The 15,585-nt window shown below is 49.0% G+C and overlaps 1 protein-coding gene and 1 pseudogene across 1 annotated transcript in view; one reads left to right on the forward strand and one right to left on the reverse strand.

Annotated features, from left to right (window-relative positions):
* The window catches only part of LOC102386995 (tyrosine-protein phosphatase non-receptor type 11-like), a 60,924-nt gene that overhangs the window by 27,269 nt on the left and 18,070 nt on the right, over window positions 1-15,585 (forward strand). Inside the window, exon 2 of the mRNA XM_025198142.1 lies at window positions 2,996-3,118. Within this exon, the coding sequence (XP_025053927.1) occupies window positions 2,996-3,118 (123 nt within the window). The remainder of the gene's footprint in view (window positions 1-2,995; window positions 3,119-15,585) is intronic.
* Window positions 13,586-13,773, reverse strand: LOC112549478 (annotated as a pseudogene).

Here is a 15,585-nt window from a genome sequence, read left to right on the forward strand (position 1 = left end):
CCATGTTCCCAGGCCAAGCACCAGAGCATTTAAGTGCAAAGCCCCCCAGTACCTTTGCCATTAACAACAACCTTAAAGCCACCCTGGCTTCCAGCACTGAAAAATGCAGTTGCAGCTAAAATGCTGCATCCAGAAATTATTATTAAAGGTTAGCAAAGGGCTGTATAGACTTGTATTGTGTGTGCATGTGAATTTTAAATGATACAGGCATATATCCTTGATGCAGAATATGCCACACAATGAATGCATCAATCCCTGGACCTGGATTTAACCAGGATGTCCTCAGAACCCAGCCAAGTTTGAGGAGGTAACTGCAGGAGGGGTATAGCCGGACCACTGTAAGGATTTGCAGACCAGTGTAACCTATCATATGTTTGTCTAGATAGAAAATTTTTAAAAAAGAAGCCATACAGCTTCACCCCATCTTTATTGCCGTTATGGTCTCCGTTAAAACATTACCCATGACATTTAGCAACTTTGCCTTGTCCCCAAGCTCCATTAAACCCCATTAGAGTCGTTCTTTCCTCTGGCTGCAGCAATTTTACAGAGCACTTTAAGTACTTGGCTCCCACACACTATTATAGCGGTATAATCACCAAAGGGGGTGTCACTCCGTGGTCGCAGAAGTCGGAGGCTCTAAAACGTTCAGATCCTCGTCTGCAGGCGACCTCCCCGCGCTGTTCTGAAGACGCGCGCTTTTGGCTTAGACATGGGGAAACTTTCATCAGCGGAGCATTTCACCAAGAAGGGAAAAAGATCCCTGATTGAGAAGCAAAACGCCACCTTTCTTGGTCTTGTCTGCTTAAATCTGTGAGGTGCAGGTGCACGCACACATACACACTGACCTAAGGCCAAGTGAGTCCGGTCCCTCAATTTCTCCCTGCTTCTGTAAAACAGAGACAATTTACTACTTCCTGGAGGGCTTGAGTAGTTCATCTCCGTTATAAAACACCTCTGCGCAGGGAGTTAGCCTTAAGTATCCCAAGACCTGCTTTTCATTTGGAGACCCCGATTTCACTTTGATTTGAAAATGTGGTGCTGCCTTTTGGACTCACTTTGTCTGGTGTGGTGTTACGGCCGGTTCCACACCAATGACATCTCATACAAAGCCATTCTTTATCTTTGGAAGGGAACCCCGAGTGCTGCAATTTTCCCTTTTGTGGTCTTCATTGCCTCACTGGATACAGCTTTGCATTGTTATGCAGTTGGCTGGAGCTTAGGAGAGATGCAGTGAATGCCGTTCCAGTAGCTGTCTTGCTCGAGGGTATCTTTTGAATAGGATTTAAAGGTGTGGCATGAGGCAGCCTTGGTTAGCACGGTCCAGCTAACAGCATCTAATAAATCTCTAGATTTCCTAAAGGGACTCATGGTGTTGCTTCCATTTTTTTAGCTTTGCAACTCAAGACCTCTTAAAGGGGCCCAAATTTTAGGGGGCAGATGCGATTTCCAGTAAAACAAGTTCTTGTGCTATGCCAAGTTGCAACCCCTAAAAATCAGTCGGGCCTGGAAAATTGTGGCCTTTACCCTATACATATGCTATTGGGTACTGCACTGGGGAAGCACCGGTGTCTTGTGATTGCATTGAGACCTTTTGGTAATGACTGATACCACGAGGACTAAGGCAAGAGCGTGGTGCGATGACACTTAGAAGTCAGAGATTACATTAAAATAGTCTGAATCATGAGGAAATAGTTTCCCCTTGGTGTATGGGGAAATGTCTCTCCTTTGCCCTTCCACAAGCAGTTCCCATAAAGTACAGAAGCTAACGTCAGGAGCCCCGAGAAGCACAGCTTCCCTTTTCTGTTTTATTGCTTTCCCTGTTTTTCCCATAAATCCACCTGCTGGAGAGGCTCGGCTTTAGACATAAGTCTCCATATTTTTAAGCAACGCTTGTGGGATGGCTCCCGTTCCCACCGGGGAAGGAACAGGAGTGCCCCGAGATCTGTAAGCATAGTCCAAAGGCTTCTTCACCAGAGCACAGAGAGGGACCATGCAATGCATACTTGCTGATGAGTTCTGGGTTGCCCTTTAAAAATCCCCATCTACCCCACTGGTCCAGTAAGCTGCTGGCCAGGCCCCATGCCTCGCCTGCTCTGGCAGCAGACTCCAGGTAACAAGGCCTGGCCTTCTCTCTCCAGCCATTAGAGCTCTGGCTGCAGAATCGGCGTGGGAAAAGCCGACGGCCTCGTCCTTGCCTTCTTGCTGGAGTGCTTCGACAATGAGACAGCGCAAGAAGATTTGTGCTTTTGCTATTTTGGTTTCTTTTTGCTGCTTTTCCATCCCAAGAGACGCCCGCGCAAGCCCTTAAATGAATACCACAAGCACAGACGCATCTTGTATTGGGCCAAATTGATTTAAGGTGGCAGACTGTTCCCAGGGATAATGTTAGCTTGATGGGTGACTGCTTGCCTAGGGCCCCCCCGTGATAAATCTGTCATGGCTGGAGCCTGCGCATTATTTTTTCCCAGACATTTATGCTTCCTGAGAAAAGGAAGACGTCCTATTCCCCTAGAGCTGAGAACTTGCAGGAACGTGTGCTGATGGGAAAAGGAGTATTTGTCACTGGGCAAGTAGCACTGACAGGTCATTCAAATCCAGGTGCTGCTGATGGTGTATAATTGCACAGAGCAAGATCGTGTGCATCTGTGTATGTGTTTGTACAGGGGGAACATCCCCCCTTTCCTGCATCTCCAGTCATGGAAGCCCTTTGACTCATGTCCTTTAGCTTCCCACTGATTATGCAGAGATAAGGAAGTGTTTAGATCTCCAACTTCCACCCACGTCGTTCTGCAACACTCCTGATACACAGCCCCTTGAGTAGCACGCGATATTTTCCATTCTTCCCTTTTGAGGCTGTTGTGAAGGAGGTGGTGATGGGAATTGCAGTGGTAGGATATTGCCTAAATGGATGGGTAAAGGCCACAGAGGGACAGTTCTCAGTCTGCAATGAGAGCACACTGCATACTCCTTTTCACACTCCATGTTTTTGTTGCAGGTGGTTTCATCCCAACATCAATGGACTAGAGGCAGAGAAGCTGCTTCTGACCAGGGGAGTCCATGGGAGCTTTCTGGCCCGGCCCAGTAAGAGCAATCCAGGTGACTTCACACTCTCCGTCAGGTAAGGGATGAGCTGCAGGGACGGGGAGGTTTGTATAATAAAGAACAGAGGCATGGGCCTAAGTTTTCAAGTGAGCACTCTTGCAAGCTCTTGATCTAAGCACACAATCCCTGATGCATGGACGCACACAAACTTGGGGGCTGCGGATGACTAGATCCAAAGGCTACTGGGAGTCTTGTAGTCTTTGAGTCGGGCCCTGTGTGTACACGATCCCCAGTGCGAGGATCCATGCTGATGGTGCACACACCTAGCCTGGACATCTGCAAGGTTATCAAGCCCCAATTGCATATGTTTCAGTATCTAAATGCCAAAGGAGGCAGGTAAGCATGGAGCCCAAATGTCTAGACTGGTTCACACCCTGGCAAGACTTTATCACGCTAGGATAATAGACAGAGCTTTGAAACAAGACTGTAATAATATGGCGTCGTTTGCTCTGCATGGAGGTGACAAATCCAAAGGCAACCTTCATTCAATAATTTGATTGCCTACCTGTTATATGGGGTAGAGGCTGCCTCTACCTTACAGGTGGCCACATCTCACACCTGCATAACCTGTGAAGTGCTTTGCAGTCCTCTGGGATCAAAGCCATTAAAGATGCCCCATTATGATGACCGGTTTTCAAACAGGGTCTTCCAGGAAACAACAGATCAGATTCTCCCTTGTGTAGCTGCACTGCATCAAGAGAGAGCACAGAGATGCAAAGAATAAATTTGACTCACTGAGCCGGTGAAGTGGAAGGGCAAGGCGGCACGTTCTGCGTGGGAGTTTTCTCTCTCATGGTGGCATACGCTCCTGGTGCCTTATAGACAGCCAACCCAATGTCTCTGCCCCCCAGGCATTTCTCATACAAGGCCTTTCGAAGGTTATTACTGCAGTTAGATGAGGCTGGTTTCTCTGTAATAACTATTTATTTGAGGAGCTGTAATTCATTTGCAAGGTATCACCCAAGGCCCTTTGTTTAGAGCAACCTCATGCAACCAGGTCTAGGTTGAAATTTTTCCGAGTATTATCGTGTTACAGGGTGTGAGCATGTGAAAGACAGAATTCGACTTCCCTTCTCACCTCTCCCCCGATGCCCTGACTTTTGGTAGCGGTTTGCAGGCCATAGCATCATGCTGAAACATTTCCAGTGAGAATTTTCTCTCTTGCTGCAGCCCTAACCCCTCCGAAAACCCTCTTTTTGCTTTTACACTTCACTGTTTCCTCTTTGAGGCTCAAACCAGTCTTGTGCGGGGCTCCAGCATATCTACAAAGGTTAATGAGATTCTTAGCCAGAGCAAAACAGGTGGTGTTGGGGGGGGGGGGTCTCTTTGCCTTTGCTTTGAGGGGTAACAAACATGCAGCACTTGTTACCTCTGACCTCTTTGACTGCACAAAAGCGTGGTGCAAAGGGGAGGTGCGGGGGGCAGACTTGGAAAGGAAAAAAGCTAACTTTTCCTGTGTATTTGCTGGGTAGGGAGTTTCAGGATCTGACTTGAACTACTCACTAATAATCTTTGCCATCAGAAGCTGTTGTGAGTTAACGAGAGAGACAGGAAGTGTTGTCTAATTAGAATGGAAAATATAGTTAGTCACACATAGCTGCCTTGAGCAAGCCGACGATAGGGAGAGAATAAGTGTAAAGCTGGGGTTTGTAGTTGTGCCTGCTCAGTGCCTCTTTTTCTGGTAATTTTGTGACTCAGTTTGTTGTCTGCTTATCAAGCGAGGCACTGACAGCCTTTACTTGCAGTCAGACTTGGGATACAAGCAGACGGTGAGCACATCTGTACAGCACAATGCAATGCGGTGTAGCAATCCCCACACTAGGGTGGGGACTGGAAGCAGAACAGCCATGTTAATTTAACCCAGAGAAGCAGGATAAATTATAGCCCAGGAGGAGTATCATGCTAACGCAGGTATACTGTTGTACTCCTGCCGTGTGCTGTGTGGCCAGATACTCGCTTCTCCAGGGCTCCTGTACACAGCTCTGCCTGCTGCCTCCAGTCTTATCTCACGTACAGCAGCCGCTGTAATAGAACAGTTATATCCTCAGTGGCTTGCCCCAAAATAGCCACGGCTGGCCAAATCTGCCTTGATCCTTTACAGAGACAGCCGTACCCCTCGCTGGCTTGTAGAGGTGTGTGTGTGGGCAGAGGGACGGACAGATGGTTCAGGATTTCAGTCTTCCAGGACCGCTTTCCTTTGGAGGAAGCCCCTGGGGCTGGTGATATGTTGCGTGCATGCGGAGCAGGTGCTTTTTCACTGTTTGGTTTGGGAAAAAGGGACTGTCACTCTGCTTGCAGAGTGCTTCACATCACAGGGTCCCATCCCAGATGATGGGCCATCTCTGTGCCCTGCTTCGGTATAAAAGTATTTAATAATAAATGTACCGCCTGTGTGGGTAAGTCCACCCCCATACCCCTCATCCACAGCCGGACCTGTCACTGTGAGGTGCCCGTTAAGTGCACAGCTCGTGGTTCTTGCCTTGACATCTTTGTATTTTAGATCTGTACCACCACAACCCACTGACACATTTTTTTTTTCATCCGCTGGAAAGTCTGACCCAGGCTCTAGCACAAAGCACTACCTTGTAAGCAAGCGAAAGACATGACTGTATTTCCAGGAAAGTGACTCGAAGATTGTGCATTCTATTTAAAAAAAGGCATTGTGTTTGAAGGAGCAAAATCTTAAGACGTGGAAACAAATATATATATTTTCCTACTATTTTACCATTGCTCCCTTCTATTGTTTTTCTTGCTGCCTCCCAGCACTAGCTGACAGCAGGCAAAAATTGCTAAGAGTTGCCTAGTAAGCTTAACATATAAACACACATGAATTCTTTCTCTCTCTCAACTTCCCTGCTTCTGGAAAGCAGATGCTGAACCTGAACCCCCCGTTTCTGGGCCCAGTGAAAACGATGACACCCAAATGGGCAGCAATGGTCTTTTGCAGTGGATGCCACGGAGCATAACTGCGTGGAAAGAGTGCCTTTCCGTCGTGTGAAATGAATCCCAGCCCATTGTGCGCACGTACGCATGCGCACTCACTCCGTCACTCCTGGCTGGATTGCATCCTGGCGAGTGACCTTTTTGCCATGCGCTGAAGAGCTCTGGGCTGTTTCAAAAACAAGCGTTTTGCAGAGGAAACGCCGAACCCATCCTTTAAAGAACAAAGTGGAGTTGAAATGTCAGGAACAGAAAGCACCTTTTGGGAAAGCAACCCACAGCCTCTCCCCCCTGCCTTTGGCTTCTCCCGGAATAGCTGGAAAGATGGGATGTGGGCTGAAGAGGAAAGCATTAGATGTAGCTCTGACCAACTGGACCACACACCAAGTGACCCATGTGTTGGTGGATCTCCAAATAAGTCCCTTGAGAGATGCTAGGAGCTGTTTTGCAGAGTCTAAAGATGCTGCCTCTGTGCGCAAACCCCTTGTCCTTCCCTACCCCACATGTTTTAAATGAGTTGGCCTTTACCATTGGGCTGTACAGAGTTCACTTTGGAGTTGGTCTCAAGAGGAAGGGATAGGCTGTGCGGAGAGATGATATTATTGTGAGAAATGAAGCAATGCCTTTTTTTTCTACTGGAATTTACTTGGCAACTCCTGCCACTTCTGAGCGAGTCAAGTGACTTCTTTCCAAATCAGTAAACACTTTCATACTCCATCTCCAATCTTCCACAGTTCCTTCCTTTCCTCCTTCCCCTCTGCCCCCTCTTCATGGTTTCGCAGCTGGTCGGAACAACATCTTGCCCCTCTTGGGATCTCGCAAGCCTGTTTTTTTCGGCTGTCAAAAGCAGTTGGAGTTTTCTTGAGAGCAGTGTTTGAGTGGGGTTTGTGCTTCAGTATTGCAGGCCTTATTTAGATGCATCGATTGTTCCCATCTCATTCTCTGTGCCCTTTATTAAGATGAGTTTATTCACGCATTACATCAGTTTGCTAACGATTTGGGGCAGAAAGGAAATGGGCCTGACAGTATCAGCTGAAGAAGCAATGCTGCAATGAAGGGAGAGAGAAAAGCCCACCACAACTCATGAGCTATCCCCATTCTGGTTCTGTACAGTGCTGAGCACAACAGGGTCCTGCTCTCCATCAGGGGATATAAGTTTTGCCAGAGTACAAGCAACGAAGGCTGCCGAGGGGTCAGTTAGTACCGAAAACTGCTTGATCAGGGACTGGTTCACATGCAACTTCTGGTCCCCTTCCCAGGGAATTGGCAATCCTTTGTTTTATTTAAAGAAGACATACACCATCCAGTAGAAGTGAAGGTGCTTGGGACCTATTGTTACTTGGACTTTAATGGGCTGGGAAAACTGAGTGCATCTTGAAGGACAAGGCTGGAGAACGTTCTGGGTGGCAGGATGGTGACAGCAGAGATAACGAAGTCAGCCATCGTCTCAGCAATGCCCGTCGTGTTCATTTGCATATTGCAGATTGATAGGAACCAGTTCCAAAAATATTGCAAAGTTCACCCCGTTTTCTCTGTAGGCTTAGTCACAACTCGCTTTTTTTGTTGGTTTTTTTCAGTCTGTTCAAAGGACACGAGGCTAGTTGCATTATTGATCTGCAGCTCGGTTAGTGGTTCTTAACAGAGCCGGCCTCTAATAAAGAGGATGTTGTGATGACAAGAAAGGTTAATTGGAAGAAGCGGGCTAGTTGGAGGCAAGAAGCGGGTACTCCATTGTGTTAGGCCTTCTCTGGTACCACGTGGGAGCCGGGGTGCGTGTCTGGCTCTGTGCTTATGGCTTTGTGAAGCATCCAAATATTTAGACTCACCTCCGAGAGAAGCGAGCATCCGTTTCCAGATCCAGCCTGTTCTGTGTAAATAATTTGAAGAAGGGGAAACTATATTTTGAAAGTTTCCTAAGATGTCATTGGCCTTGGGCTGTACAGTCATACAAATGCCAAAACAGTTAAAACCATCTAATAGAGCCTCCTATTATCTTGGTAAATGGGTCACTTTTTTATGAGGCCAGATCTTATCTTAGTTGGCTGGAGGCGACACAAAATGCTTCTGAGTATTAAATCTTGTTCAAGTGGTGCTCTCTCCTATAACATTGTCTCCGTTAATGCTTCTATGGAAAGTTATTATGTTATCTGTACATGCGGGGGGGGGGGGGGGGGGGCTGCCCTCCTTGTTTTGGGGGGGGGGGGGGGTGTTTCCCCACTTGGTTTGGGTTTTGTTTCCCTCGTTTTTTGGCAAAATCTTCTCTGTAAAAATACTGCCCATCTGATACTTGGGGGAAATCTAGAACCCCAGGACTCCAAATTCGATATAATACCCACAGAGCAAATCACACATTACAAATCAGACCCTTCTGGATAAGATGCTGTTTGCATGAGATGTAGGTGTACGGAGGGAGGAAATGTCTGGGAAGAGAAGTTTTGGAAAAGCTGTATTTGTTCTTGCATTTTATTATAAGAGCACCAAAAGAGGTCGGATCTCGGGCTCAATCAGGCTGTACATGCACCAGGTAAAAGGGAGGCCCAGCTTCAGAGTTCACAGTCTATATAGATCAGTCGGACAAAGCACACATTTTCTGTTTTACAGCTTGGGAACCGAGATACAGAGTAAGTGGCTTGGCCAGGGTCACGCAGAGAGCCTGTAGCAGTGCTGGGAACAGAAACCAGGTCTCTGAGTCCCAGCCAAGTGCCTTAATCATAAGAGTAGTCTTCTCATCAGTGATGGGTTTCTTGCCTGACAAGAAGTAAAGATCAGATCCTTTCCTTGTCCTGTAAATGGCCATAATTTTCGGAGGTAACTGAACCGAAACCAAAGACATTTTTGCCACTGGAGACTGTCCTACCAGCACTTACGTCGGCGACTGTTTCTTGCTGTGCAAGTTCAGCTCAGAGCTGTATTTACATGGAGGAGCCTCCTTTGGGTCTAGGATGAGGCAGATGCATGCTGCCCTTTCCCAATCAGATTCGGCTAATAAAGGGCAGGAAGTGAGCGTTGCTTCGGGACCTGTCAGGGGGGAGCTTGCTCTGTTTGGAAAGCTTTCATCAGAGCAGAAAGGAACGTGCACAGCAGAAGCCCAGCAGAGAGACTACTGCCAAATGATGACCTCATTAATTGTCTTGATGTCCTTGATCTCTGTGCACCTTCCAAGCTCCCTAATGCACCTCTCTGCTCATTAATGTATCTATGGAGCCTGGTAATGCACTGCTGATTCCCTTAGCAGTCCCTGAGAGCGTCCTGGGTGGGGCACGTGGGATCTGGCAACGTCCAGGAGCCTTTCCAGAAGTCCCTTTGCTTTTGTGCAACGTACCAGGAGAGCTCCCAAGGAGAAGGAAATGGGTCTTCTGCCCACTGGAGCACTCCACGTTGCCCCGTGAGAGGAGGAAGACGCACCGACAGCTTGTTGTGCACTGTGCCTGGGCAGTTTCAGGTGGCACGAAGCACTCACATCTCCCCGATCCTGGAAGTGCAAGTGTTGGATAACTCCTCACAAGCCACTGCCCACCCTCACCCTTGAAATGGCACCAAAGGAGCCATCTGCTTCCATGCCATGAATGCCCCTCTTGTGACTATGACACACGAGCAAGTCGTCTGGCTGTTGCATGAAACCCTTCATTGCTTTGTGCGAGGCGGGCGGAGGAGATGGTGTTAAGTCCACTGTGCACGCCTGGGTGTTTGGTGGCACTCGCTCAGCATGGCTGAGGGGCATCTGGGGTATGAGTTCGGGGTCTGGGCAGCCATCTAAAGTAGGGGAGAGGCTTTCAAGAGTGTCCCTTCAGTGCCCAGCTCTCTCAGTTGCCTGAATCACTGCAGTGTTGCCAGCTGTCCCTGTTAAAAATCAGACTAGGAATAAAAAGGTCCCTTCCTAAATGAGCCCAATGCCAAGGCCACCTTCTCCACAGGAGAGACTGAAGGCATTTTCTAGGTAAATAAGTAGGTACAGCAGCCACACCGACTCCGTGGACTGCCAGCCTAACTCGGGGAAGCACAAATTCAGTCTCCACATCCATTTGACTGCTGCCTTCACTGCTGAAGTGGCCGCTGTGCTGCAGACACCTGTCTAATGAGGAACAGGATTGAGATAATTGCACTGGCCTCAGAGATGTCAAGTGGGGGTTGACTTCTGGTCATCTTGCACCCTAACCCTCTGGGATAAAGGCGCCAAAGCCCTTCCCTGAACCATGCAACTCCTCTATCCATGCTGTTGGACGTGCCTCTCAAAATGCAAGAGAGTGCCATTTAGCCACCTCCAACTTGACTTGAGGGCAGAGCAGGGAGCTTTTTGCAGAGCATCCAGAAACCAAAGGCTCAACCAATGGGCTGGTTGAACCTGGTTAGGTTTCTCAAATACGTGGGAGGCTCTTCCTGTTTTGAGTAGACAACAATTTGGTGGCTTTTGCAGTTTTGGCAAGTGGGGTCACACACAATGTGATAAGTGCTAGGCTGTCTCTGCAGTTGACTCTGCCAGGAGAAACATTTGACCAGAAAAGATTGTGAGTTGCAGAGCCAGCCGCCGCTCAGGCTGCGACTTGTAAACTTGTTCTTCTGCCGTCAGTGCTGAAAGCGGCTCTGCTTCAGCATCCTCCTGCTCTTTGCTGTTCAACACTTTGCGCTGCAGAGAAGAACGAGCTGGAAGTACATGCATCCAAGGATTCAATGAACTTCAGCTCTTCAGAAAAGCAGGAGATTCAGAGACAGTCTTGAAGCCTGCTTGGGAACTTAATGAGAGCGATCTACAGGAGCTGATAGCTCTGTTCTCAAGAGCCAGTGTACACGCACCCTGGAGATCGTATCTCCCGTGGTACTTGGGGAACATAAATTCCTAGTACTCTCAGTCATCCAAAAAAAGGTGCATGCGGGTCATTTTGGGGCAAGTGGGATCAGGGTTTGGCTGAGCTCTTGTATGTCCAAACAATGCTGGCCATACAGCATCCAAGTTAACCAGGAGGTCTCTGCATCCCTGTGGGACTGGGCGCTGCGTTCTGCGGGTGGGTCGTGACAGGGAGGATGGCCTTGTGGTAAACACTGGGTGGGTCTCAGGAGACGCCTGCCCAAACCCTGACTTTCTGCCATGCTCATTTCATACGTGACCTTTCGCAGCTCATTAAATCTCAATCCGCCACGGTTCCCTGGCTGTAATATGGAGGAGGAGGGTGGAGGGGGGTCTGGCAGACAAAATCTCTCTTGCCTTTTATTCCTCTTGCTATGGAAGTTGCAAACTCATCAGGTCAGGGACAGTCTTTACATTTGTGCTGTGCCTAGCATAGCCCAACCCTTATCTCTACAGGAGCTTTCAGGCATCATCGTCCTATAACAAAAGGAGAGTCCTGCGGCATGCGGCAGGCGTCTCCTGGCTCCGCGGCGGATGCCGACTGATGGCTGACTCCATCCTCCCGTGCTCGAGCAGTGTCCAGGCAATTCAGTCACTGGGGACAATGCCAGAGTCAGATACAGCTGCAACTCCGTACGTGTCTGGGTCGTGCGGTCTCTCCTATCCAGCAAGGCGCTGGGCAGGGAGGATATTCCATCACCCCAATGCTGCTCCCCAGCTTGGAGCTACGGAGCAAGGCTCTTAAACAAAAGCATCACTCAACATCCTTCATGATAGGCGTGACCTCGAGGGCTGCCGGGATAAATAGCCCCGATTGTCCATTTTCCCTTTTCATCCATGAAGCCCCAGCAGCCTTCGGATGCGGGGGGAGGATTTCAGTCAACTGAGGCTTTGTAGGTTTTTAAATGGGGCTGGGGCTGCCGATGAAGGGATCTTTTCAGAGCCCAGGCAAATGGAGAAGACGCGGTTTCCAGCTGGTGCCCTTCTGCCCAGAACACAGGGTCCTCGCGTCCCGCCGCTGGCATGGAGCAGCTGGAGAGCTTCATCGACCAACTGCAATGGGAACAGCCATGCCGCTGCCCTACTTAGGACAAAAAGGCTATGGTTGCTTCTACACAGCAAGGCTGTAGCACTGGCAAGAGCAGCCTAGACATCTCCTTTCAGTGCTGTTACAAATGCACAGGCTTTCTTTGCACAGCCATAGATAAGGCCTGATGCAACCCTTATCCACGCTGTCCCATCACAGAAGGGAGCAGTTTTCTCCATGTGGGGTCATGCTCACCATGTCTGATCAGGACTCAGAGCCCCCAGAAGTCAGGGAGAGACCACTGAAAGACTTTCCACTTCTCTTGAAAATCCAGGTTTCAGCTGTGTGGCTATCTGGAAACCAGGTCCCGAGCTCTCTTGAAAGACCCGGCCCTATTCCCGCAGCCACAGTAATGCACCTAAATGTATGAACTTGCATTTGAAGGGTCTTACCCTGCTGGAAGGAGAGGGCTTGTCATCTGAGCCTGGGCCTGCATCAGAGTTTCGTCGCTGGCTTCTCTTCTCTCGATGCCACCAGATCTGCGCCACCTCCAGCTCCGTCCACAGTACAGCCAGAATAGGACTCGGAGGGCTAGAAGCACAGCAGATTTAGCAGCTGTATAAATGGGTGTGACCTTGTTCCAGCAAGTACTTTAATAGGCCACACAGACAGCAACTTTTAACTTAGTGGCAAGCAGAAAGTTCAATCCAGTCCACACTATCCCCGTCAGCTGAGCTGGAGGACAACTGTGCTCGTTATCCAGATACATATTTCGCATCTCAGGATTGCTTGGCTTCAAAAATCAGGGAATACACGGAGTATGTGGCACAACTATGGATGCCACCTGTCCCTCCTCGTACCAAAATAGCTGGCTCCATAGTAACATAGGACATCGAATTAGGGGGGCTTCAAAAACATCCTACACACCGTAAGCTAGGACAGAAGGAAGCACGCAGGACAAGCTGTGCTGGGGCATCATGGAGTTCTTGATGCCCCATTGGCAAAGCTCTTCAGTGATGCAGCATCTCCTCTGCCCACCCACAGGTTGATTAAATCTCTACCTGTGGCTATTAGAGAGACCCAAACACACGTGGACATGGCAAAGTCCGTAACAGCGGTGACACCGAATGCAGCCCTGGTTCTGGATAGCTGACAGTCTGTCCCAAAAGGCACAGTGAGTTGCCTTCCCTGCGCAGTCCCAGAGACGCACACTGCTTTCAGACTCACTGGGCGTCCTGTGCTCTGCACCTAGAGTGCCAAGAGCCCTCCCCCTCAAGGACGTGTTCCTCCTATTGCTGGAGCAGAAATGCAATACTGAAAATCCACCCTATGCATCAAATTGTCTTAGCCATGGCCCAATTCTGCATAGAGGACTTTGCGACCAGCTCAGCTGGAGCAGGGCAAGAGAGCTAATAGCAATGCACCTTTTTTAAATAAAATTTCGTTTAAGGGCCAAATCAGTACCAATTTTGGCCAAGCAAAGTCCAATTATTCAACTCTGTGTGGCATCACCACCAGCAAGTATCCCCTCACCCAGACTTCAGCCTGGGGCTTCAGATACTTCCAAATCCACGGCAGGCATCCAGCATGCAAGGCCCAAACCTGGAGGCCTTGGAGTTCAGATGCCTCCTTAGTTTCACTTACCCCTAGCCAAAAGGGCAAAGACGCAAGCTAGAGGGAAAGCCTGAAAGCAATCCCCCATTGCCATAATTTGTGTAGCCAAGATCCTTGCATTCGGAGGTATTGGTAGACTCTCGCAGGGGTCAGCCTGCCCGCAGTGCAAAGGACAGGCCTTCACCCTCTAACAACACTTGTGTCATTTAAGGCCAAGATGATAACATCTCCCCTGCCAGGTATGCACCTTTTTTTTTTTTTTTTTTTGAAATATCTATCTATCTCTCTCTCTATATAGATATCTCTCTCTCTATATATGGATAGATATAAAGATCTCTCTCTCTGGACAGACAGACAGATCTCTCTCTCTCTCTAGATAGATAGATAGATACATACATACATAGATCTCTCTCTCTAGACAGACAGATAGATAGCTGTCTCCCTAGACAGACAGATACATACATACATACATAGATCGATCTCTCTCTCTCTCTCTCAATCGATCAATCAATCAGGAGCAGGCAAAACGCAGCCCACGGGCTGGATGTGGCCTGCCAGGCCATTCTATCCAGCCTGTGGGGCCCCTAAAATATTTAGAAAATTAATATTTATCTGCCCCTGGCTGCCTGTCACAGCCCTCAATGGCTTGCCAAAACTCAGTAAGTGGCCCTCCGCCCAAAATAATTGCCCGCCCCTGCTAGCATAAGCTGTTCATCACATGCTTCTTTTTAAAATAAATTTTTCATGTTCCAAGCCAAATCAGCCAAATCAAGTCCAAATCCATGAGTCAGTCCAGAACCATAAGTGGCCCTACAACCGGCAAACATCCTCCACCCCCACCAGGGGTTTCAGATATTTCCAACGTCTTTTGGCAGGCATCCTATGCACAGGCCCAAGCCCAGAGGCTTGGGGTTCGGATGCCCCCAAGTTTTGCCTGCCCTCAGCCATATGACCGCAGGAGTAAGCTAGGGAGGAGCCTCCCAGTCCTTAAAGCACATCACACATTTCTGTCTTGGGCAAGGCAGAATGCAAGCAGCCAGATCTCGCTACCTGGAGTAAATGAGCCTAGTGCTACATTCATTGTGAGCCTACAGCAGTTTACCCGAGGCAGAGGTCTGGCCCCACAGCGGGGAGGCTGACATACGGTGGAGGAGGCGGAGTTGAAGGAGAATGCGTGGGTGCTGCCGCGTTCCCGGGAGCTGGGATTTTGCTGCGGGTCGCTGAGGGATCAGAAACAGTGACAGCGCTTCGAACGCCTCTTCTGCTGCTGCTTCAAAAGCTTTGTTGATGCTAAATAATTGGCGGGCGCAGCTCTGTGTTCAGAAGGGGCTTGCTCTGCAGAAGCATGCCTGAAGGAGAAGAGATACTCTCTTGCAAAAGCCATTTGTTTTGACCTCCACTTTATTCCCTTTCTCTTGCTCAGAACAATTAAATCCAACGTCCCCGTTAAATACCTGCTGCTGCTGTGATGTCACTAGCCTCCCTTTTGACCTCATGGTCTTGGGATGCCCAAGTGATTGTGCTGCCAGTACTTCAATGATGAAAAGACAGGAGCACAGATGAAGGGATAAATTCTAGGCTGTAAAAAGGTTGACAGGCCAGGCCTGGACAGTGAGCTGGGGTAAGCCCATGTGGCTTCATTGGTGCTGGCTCCATTTCACTGGTGGGGCATCCCATGCATGCTTGCCGAGGTTCATAGCAACGCAGACTGATGTTTTGCTTGCATCCCATACTGAACTCTACAACTGGCTGGAGAGGAATATCTGACGAGTGCTTTCTCCTTCCCTGGGAACCACTACCTGCTACTCCAAGGGCCTGCCTAGAGTGAAGGGGGGCTAAATATTAGGCGCAGACAGAAGTGATAATTTTTGCTTGATCTGGCCACTGGAAAGCGTTCTACAGCTGTGACCGAACACAAGCATGAACGTTGCATGAGGGTTCAGATGAAAATGCTCCCAAACAGAGCGCCTTCGTTAACATCTGCCTGCAGGCGCTGGGAGCAGCGGTGGGCTGGCATAGCTCTGCCCTGCTCCTGGCGCTGCCTTCAGAATGGGAATTG

Source organism: Alligator sinensis, unplaced genomic scaffold (assembly GCF_000455745.1).
Source record: "Alligator sinensis unplaced genomic scaffold, ASM45574v1 scaffold569_1, whole genome shotgun sequence".
Lineage (NCBI taxonomy): Eukaryota > Metazoa > Chordata > Crocodylia > Alligatoridae > Alligator > Alligator sinensis.